At 40.9% G+C, this 8,510-nt stretch overlaps 2 protein-coding genes across 2 annotated transcripts; both read left to right on the top strand.

Moving 5' to 3' along the window:
* Positions 1–6,033: 6,033 nt before the first annotated feature.
* Positions 6,034–6,357, top strand: LOC101313479. The gene has a single exon (XM_004291956.1). It carries the CDS (start codon positions 6,034–6,036, stop codon positions 6,355–6,357), a length of 324 nt encoding a protein of 107 aa, XP_004292004.1.
* A 1,346-nt stretch (positions 6,358–7,703) lies between these two features.
* On the top strand, positions 7,704–8,237 carry LOC101313183. The gene has a single exon (XM_004291955.1). The coding sequence runs from the start codon at positions 7,704–7,706 to the stop codon at positions 8,235–8,237; it is 534 nt and encodes a 177-aa protein (XP_004292003.1).
* The last annotated feature ends 273 nt before the right edge of the window (positions 8,238–8,510 follow it).

Below are 8,510 nucleotides of genomic sequence, written 5' to 3'. Positions count from 1 at the left end.
TGATGCCACAAAAGATCATCGACAATATGTAGTCAATTAAGGTGGTAAGCAATCCACTTGACTAATAACTCAACAAGTAGAGTTATATGAACGTTTCGAGAAACGCTCCATGAGTGCATTCCACAGTACTTTGTGGTCATTACTTTTTGCACAGATTGACATTGAAGGCTTTTGTCGATGTGGCGCTTCAAAGACTTTGAGCGTATGAGATGTGAAATCTCGGCATCTAGGCTTGGTAGCCTGGGGGTCAAAACATGTGGTTTAATCCTTTCCAATGAAAGGTTCCACAGATACCAAGCGAAGATCCGCCTTAGGCATCTAGTACGTCAAAACTCAAAGGAGCAGAATGTTACATTGCTCTTGCATACAAAACCAAGCTGTTATGAGACTCGATAGAGGTCACAAACGATGCTTTTAATGGTTTGTCCTTCGGATTGATCATACACAATCCGGAAAAAGCCGCGAATTGATCAAACACAATTCGGAAAAAGACCTCGGATTGATCAAACACAATCCGGTGATAGGTCGGGGTTGATCATACATAACCCGGACAAGGAAACAAGAGTGATCAAACACACTCTTGACCCGCGAATAAAATTTCAGGATTTTTGGTACCTGCAAATACACCGACCCAAGCATAGAATGGAGTAGAAGAAGGGGAGAAAGCAATTTATCTCCCCTGAGGGTATTGAACTTGGAAGAGTTTTAGGGTTGTAAAATAAACATACCGTAAACACTTGGATGCTTGATCGGATGAAAAGAAAGCAGCGGAGCGAACGGCCGAGAGGAGAAACGATGTTTCGCCTACTTTTACTTCGAATTTGGGGCTGAAAATTTGACAGGAGGAGAACCTCTGGATGAGGAAGCTGCTATCAAAAATTCAGGTTGATCGGAGCAAGGGAAGATGGTGAACCGGTGGTCGGTAGCGGCGGTTGATCGGAGCAAGGGAAGATGGTGAACCGGTGGTCGGTAGCGGCGGCGGTCTGGAATCTTCCGGCGGCCGGTTCGGAGACTTTCCGGCCGGTTCTCAGGGTGAGGCCGGCGCGTTGGATCCGGGACGGAGAGAGCTTTCTGGGGATATAAAATTCCGGCGGAGGGAAGTCGGAATTTTGGTCGGAAATCGGGAAAAACAAGGCTGCCCGATTTTAGGGTTTGGAAAACAAATGGTGGGCTATTGACTCTAGGGTTAGAACATCGTGCTGATAACGTGATGAAGGATAGTGTAGAGACAAAGAGATAGCAAGAGAATCATCATCTTATTCATTGATAGAAGCCCTTTATATAGAGAATTACACAATACCAATATGGTAAGGATATGAATACATAGATCTAGTCAAACTACATATCCTATTGGCATAAGGCCAAGGCACACATAGAGAATATCTAAAAAGATACAGCATATCCTAGAACATATGCCATTTTTTTCTGGAAGGTGATTCGGTTTGTTGCTTTCACAGGTCCAATACATAAATGTTATAACGTATAAAGATGATTTGTTACATTGTATATATAGTTTATAGAAACACCAGAAGCTTCAAAACCATTTCATCAAATCTTTTTTTTTGGTAAGCGTAGAGGGACTAACTCACCGTCCCTCCACGAAAATTTATTGATAAAAAAAAGGTACAAGAAGCCGGAGGACTAGACCAATGCCGACCATAAAGTACAAATAACCTTTTTTGCAGAGAAACAAGTAATCACATAAAAAACATCAATGAACACATAACAAAAACATTAACAAATACGAAAATTTGGGAGACCAAGTGCATCTCGCCGGCAATGATCAACGATGGAAGGAGGAGGATCATCCCACCATGACATGCCAGTCAATGACAACCCAATATTAACAAGCGCACCGCCACTTGATTACCTTCTCTGAATATATGAGAGGACCGAAAATGCATATGTGATATATGGTGCAAGCAATTACTCCAAGCCACCCGTAACCGCCAAGGAACAAGATGAGGATCCCGAAGATAATGAAGGACAAGAGTCGAGTCCATCTCAAGCCATATATGTTTCCATTCTCTAACCCAAGCTAACTCAATAGCTTGGATTACTGCCATGACCTCAACCTCAACGGAGCTAGGAATATCAAGATTAGACGCAAAAGCACCAAGAAAAGAACCACGGAAGTCACGAAAAATACCACCATATCCGGCTCGTCCTAATGCACGCTGCCATGCACCATCAGTATTAATTTTCACCCACCCATGGATAGGAGGATGCCAATTAACCTCAATAATACGAGGAGCTCTACGTGGATGACATGAAATATTATAATTTTTCAGGATTCGTAACTCCTCCAAAGAGTTGAACATACAACCTGTAGCTAATCTACTAGCAGCTTGTATGTGCCCCAAAATAAGCCTACGTAAAGCATCCACACAAATGAAACGGCCATCATGCTTCATTATGTTCCTTGCCTTCCAAATAAACCATAGGGTAGTAGTAAAACAAAGCAGCCACAATTCTCTAAGTTGTTGGCTACGGCCATTCAAACCATAAAATAACAAATCCATAATAGTCGATGGCATAACACCCAACTCAAACCAAGATACCCAACATCCCCACAAGGAATAAGCATAAGAGCATGAGAAAAATATGAAGCAATGATTCACCCTCCAAGCCACAAAGGGCACAACGAGATGCCAAGGAAAATCCCCGTCGTTGCAACACATCTTCTGACAATACCTTACCTCGTAACACTTTCCATGAATGAATAGAGATACGAGGAATAATATATTTAGACTTTATAAGCTTACCCCAATTTGTCTAAGAAGTCGCGGACGTAGAAAGTGAAAAGCATCCTTTGCAGTTAGCTCACCAGATGCAGATGGAACCCATATCAATTTATCAGGCATATTTGGGGGCAGAGCAATAGGAACACCACTAATTAAATCACAGAGGCCTGGAAAATGTAGTTGAAGCAATGAGGGAAAATTCCAATCACCATTAAGAATGTAATCAGCTACCAACCCATCCAAAGAGCTACCAACTAAAGAAGAAGAAAAAACTTTGCAGCTCCTCTTTAGAAGAAGAGACTTATTCTGGAGAGCAAGTTGCTTTAAGCCTAGCCCACCCTCCTCCAATGAAGTACAACAATTCTTCCATGCTACCAAAGGAACACCTCTCTTATCAATGGAGCCAGACCACAAGTAGTCCCTACACCAAACCTCCAAACGCCGCAGCAGATAAATAGGTATTCATAAACTTGAAAACTATATACCAGCATGCTATTAAAAAACAGACTTGAGCAATTGAAGCCTGCCAGCCATGGAAAGAATAGAACCCATCCAACTAGATAGACGAACTCGAATTTTATCAACAATCGGCTGAAAACAAGAGTGTACTCAAACAGTTTTATATACCGTCTAGCCTAGGTTGATACGTAATCGCGTACGTATATATTACCGTGAAGATAGGCACATACCCAGCATAATGGAAATCAGCAACTAATATAAACATGTAATTTGCCAAGTAACTTACCCTTTGTATATGCAAATGCATCATAAGAGATATTGTATTCCCCCTTCTATGTAATGCCCTTCAGAAGGTTTACGTTCATTACACTAGAACTTCCAACTTAAATTACAAATTTAGCAAGCCTGAAAAAAGACGATGATCATTGACGGCAAATCGGCAATCACATATCCCACGAAAGCCACCCCCGGCACCCGCTCAAGCTCGAGGACACAACAGTCCGGTTCAGGTGTGATGGCTGCAAGGGGCTAGGAATGGGCAAACACTACACTTGAGCCGAATGTAACTTCGACCTCCATAAGCATTGCGGCGTCGATCCTTGTACTCCCTTATTCCACCCGCTTATGCCCAAGTGCAAAAACTTGAAGTTCTGCTTGAGGCCGCCGGCGAACGCAACGAACTATTGCGATGCATGCACCACGCCTGTAACCGGGTTCTTGTTCCGTTGTGACAGGTGCAACTTCGACCTGCATCCCTGAAGGTCCTAGAAGGGTGGTGAATAGGCCTTTATTACTTTTTCGTCCAATTCTGTTCACAAGGATAGCAAACATTTAGCTATCCTGATAACAGGGAGACGTAGTAATAAATAAAAGAACAAGTACTGGAAAGTAAAAGAAATAACACCAGTATGTTTTTTATTCGCAGAAACCCTGCACTAGGGAGAAAAACTGCGTGCCCCTAACTCTTGAGGGACAAACCTTTCCACTAGGTAAAACTCACTTCTTACAAGATTATAGTCTAGGGATACAACGACGATTTGCAATCCTGCCTAGTCTACCCACTAGTCTAGATCTATCTCTCCTGTGTCTGAGTGACTCACCTCACTCCTCACAAGATTATAGTTCTCGGGATACAACAACTACTTGCTATCCTACCTAGTCTACCTACTAGTCTAGACCTACCTATCTTGTCTCTCAAGTGTTTACATATGAATGTATAAGAAGAAGTTTCAACTCAGAACTCAGCTAACGCCTGTAACTGATTCTTCTTGAACACTTCTCAGAATACTCAACTCAGAACTCAGCTATCCTAATGAGAGGGATTCTTCAGACCTCAGTTGACAGCTAACACCTTTAACTAACTCTCTAGAACTCAGCTCTCCTCGATCAACTGATACTTCTTGAATACTTCTAGGGTTGCTGCACTACCATCACTCATGATATGCAGAATGCTAATGGGTTTATGAAAAGAGTTTTTGCTCTTACTCTTGCTCTAAGATTTACAATCACCAAGGGAAGACTTAGAGGCAAATGAGCAATGCAAAGTAAAACCTAGACCCAGCTAAAACAATGTAGAAAACTATATTTTGAACAACCAAGGAGCAAGATGAGACTTGCTCCATATATATATAGGCAAAGTGCAAGCTAAAGGAGAGCATGCACGTCTACCAAAATAGGAGGCAACTTTTGGACTTTAGTCCTTGGCCAAACTCATAAAGTGAGAGGGCCAAGGGACAAACAAAAGGCTCCAAGAGAGTAGAGACAAACACAACTCTCTTATATGATAATGGTCCAATAAGGAAGAAACAAAAGGTTTTGTGAATGAAAGAGACACAACAAAACCTATTCCTATATGAGGACACATAGGCCAGCTGATAGCTTGGGCGGTGCATCACATGGCTCAGCAGCTGACTTGGTTTGTGTATCACAAAACCCAGCTGGACTCAAAAGGAGCTAACCTAAAAGTGTTTTAGTCATGTGCTCATGGGTTGGAAGAACAACACAACCCTAGACTAACTTGGAGCTCAAGCACGATAAAAAATGTTTTGCTAAAAGAGATTTGAAATTCAAATACTTGAAAAGCTGAAGCAAAACCATTTAAATACGCACGAAGTCAGACTCAGAGATTAGGATAGATACAACAGGGGTATCCACCAAATCTGGATGGCAAGCAGACCTGCCATCCTGAATGAATGTGATGCACATGCATGAACTACTTGATGTACATGAGATAAAGACAAAGAGCCAGCTAATATATTAGTTTGTGTATCACAAACCTAGCTGGAGCCTCTAAGCTCTAGTCATGTGGTCACGGGTTGGAAACACTACACAACCCTAGACTGACTTGAAGCACCAAGCCAACGACAAATGTTTTGCTAAAGGGGATTTGAATTCAAACAGGGGAATTCAAATTAATGATACACAAATAGCAAAAGCATTTAGACATGCATACATATAGACCTAATAGATTAGGACATGCAGATACACCAGGAGGTATCATCCAATCTAGGATGACAGGCAAAGCTGTCATTCTTAGTGAAAAACATGAGATGCATATGCATGAACTACCTGATGCACATGAGATCTAGGCAGGTCTTCATTCTTCACTTGTGATATCCTTACCATCAGGATATGTAGAATTCTCAGTGAAAAGCATCAGATGCATATGCACCAGTTACCTAGGACACATGTGATCTTGTCAAGTCTTCATTCTTCACTTGTGATATCCTTACCATCAGGATATATAAAATAGCTTGTGTCTTGTGTTTTGATCATAAAAGGGATAGCCAACAATCCTTATACCAACAATCCCTGCTGCACAAAGCTTCCTATGGAGCTTGAGGATGAGGGCGTCAAGCTGAAGCTGATCGAGAAAGACCGAAGGTGGATTTATAGGTCGAGATGCAAGAAGTATAAGTTGGAAGTCGCATATGCAAGGGAAATAATCGAGGAGAGCTCGACTGAGCTTTTGGGGTCAGAGATGACAAGCGTTCCGAAGATTAGAAATATGGTTGAGACCAGTCACAGCAGAGGTAAAGTGAGGAGGTATAGTGAGATGATAGGGTTGGCTCTAAAGATTGTGATATCAGCGTTGCTGGGTGATCCGACGAGTTTGATAATTGCTGTTATTGCTTCTTTCATGCGACCATCTTGAATTCCTGATATTTCCAGAAGACGATGAACCCGATTATATATCATCCCGGTCGTTTGAGTCTATACTACGAGTTTCTGTTTTGACTAGTGTGGTTTGATTTTCTTGGTTACATGGTCTCATGATATAGCTTGGTTTCAGGGTTTGGTTTTGGTTCTTTTTTTATATTTTCTAGTGTACGTGCTTCATTGGTGTTTAGTGTGCTTGCTGTAAAGGGTGTGGCTTAGTTGTGTAGATGTGGTACGTAATTGGGAAAATTGTTGAGGTTATATGTGAGGATCACAATTGTTTCACGAACAAGAGTCAAATTAAAAGTGAGCTCAAACGGTGTCAAACCAATTTACACCTTACTTGCGAATTGCGATGAGTACATATTTAGATCCTCAACTATAACCTTGGTTCCTGCAAGTATATGCATAAAACTGTATTTAATTATGTTGCCTACAAACAAATATGTGGACTACATATTTTGTTTAATAATATGCCAAACATAAAATTCCATTTTGTAGCCAATTTCTAGTAGGTCTAAACTGAGAGGTACAAGGTACAAATAAAACGCCTCAATTAACCCAGGCTTCGTAACGCGGTGCATGCAGTTGGTGGCTTACACGCACAATTGCACATGCAGGTCCAGTTTTGTATTCAACGAGTGTCAGCTAGGGTGCCTTCGATCTTCTCTTTCCTTTTGAACCGGGTATGATTTAGATGCATGCTAGTGTCAAGAAGTAATCGATGAAAGAGAGTTATATAGTGGAATGCGATTTCAGTTCTAACTTATTTGGACGATCGTGTTAAAATTGTTAGTGGTCAAGTCTACTAGTGTTCTTGTTTCCCAAAAAGTGTAATAATAATTCCTGATTTAATTACAAATCTCTCAACAATAATAATAACATTTCAACTTCTATGGAATGCTTCGTATCCATTGTCAAGCCTTCCATGACTAACTTCTATGGAAATACTCTTGCCAAAAAAATCTATGGAATTATAATCAACTCTTTCTATTTCTAAGTTGTAAATTCGCTGCAATTCTTATTAGAATCATGTTTTATGTATGCTCGAATTCAGACATGTTTTCGAAACAAGTATTTCTGTAACAATAAAAAGAAGCAGCAAGTGATTCCATAAATATATGGATCACCGTATATATCCAAACAAAATAATGGCGATCAATCCCAAGTTGCAAGAAAAGTTAACACAAATTAAATAAAGTAAAATATCTTTTAGAATCCCTTAATTAAAGAGTAATAAAAACTAATTAACTATTCAATCAAATTAACAAAACAAACGCGTAGATCTTCCTTTAAACTTCGAAGTCCTAACCAAAATGATATTCATCACGTACTGTCTAAATGGGCATTAGCAGTTCTTCATCAACCTCTGTGACCACAACCAAGCTGGTTCTCCCAGATGGGCAGCTCCAAGAATTCTCAAACCCAATTAGGGCATCCTACGTACTGCAGAAGATCAGTTCCCCGGGATTTGTATGCGATGCCGACGACATGGATTTCGGAGGCTTTATTACGGCTGTTAACGGCGACGAAGAGCTTCAGCTGGGTCAGCTTTACTTTGTGTTGCCTTTGAGTTGGTTGAATAAGCCGCTTCGGGCGGAGGAGATGGCGGCTTTGGCTGTTAGGGCAAGTTTGGCGCTTGGCAATATGAGACGGAGTAATAGGTGTTGTTGTAAAGGAGGGGATGATCAAGTTGTATTTAGTATTATTAAGAAGGATGTGATCAAGCCTAAGATGGAGGCGGGCGGCGGCAGTTTTGGTGTTCATCGAGAAACAGTGAGGAAAAGAAGAGGGAGGAGCGGACGCCACGGTGGTGGTGGAAGTTATAGTTCTGTGGCAAAGTTGAGTGTGATTTTGGAAGACGAGGATATATAGGGAAGAGGGTGGTGAAAATTGGGTTGTACAGTGATCTCCATGGTTAGTTTTATGTATTGGAAATTAACAACATCTGGTTTCAAATGAAATTATGAACGTCCTGGAAGTAGATAATCATCATCTCTGATCAATTCTATTCCGCAGTTTCGTATATGATCGAGACTATTGATGATTGTCTAAATCTTCATTTGAAGAATGTCTTTACGAGTACATTAATTTTTTCTTTTTTCTTTTTCGATCTTCATATGGCTATATCCTTCTCTGTGGGTATAT

The sequence above is a fragment of the Fragaria vesca genome, linkage group LG2 (assembly GCF_000184155.1).
Source record: "Fragaria vesca subsp. vesca linkage group LG2, FraVesHawaii_1.0, whole genome shotgun sequence".
Classification (NCBI taxonomy): domain Eukaryota; kingdom Viridiplantae; phylum Streptophyta; class Magnoliopsida; order Rosales; family Rosaceae; genus Fragaria; species Fragaria vesca.
This window is presented reverse-complemented; position numbering and strand designations above follow the sequence as displayed.

What these genes read in the sequence shown, in the direction of transcription:
- LOC101313479 (XM_004291956.1), top strand. Translation starts at nt 6,034, where the DNA reads ATGGAGCTTGAGGATGAGGGCGTCAAGCTGAAGCTGATCGAGAAAGAC.
- LOC101313183 (XM_004291955.1), top strand. Translation starts at nt 7,704, where the DNA reads ATGGGCATTAGCAGTTCTTCATCAACCTCTGTGACCACAACCAAGCTG.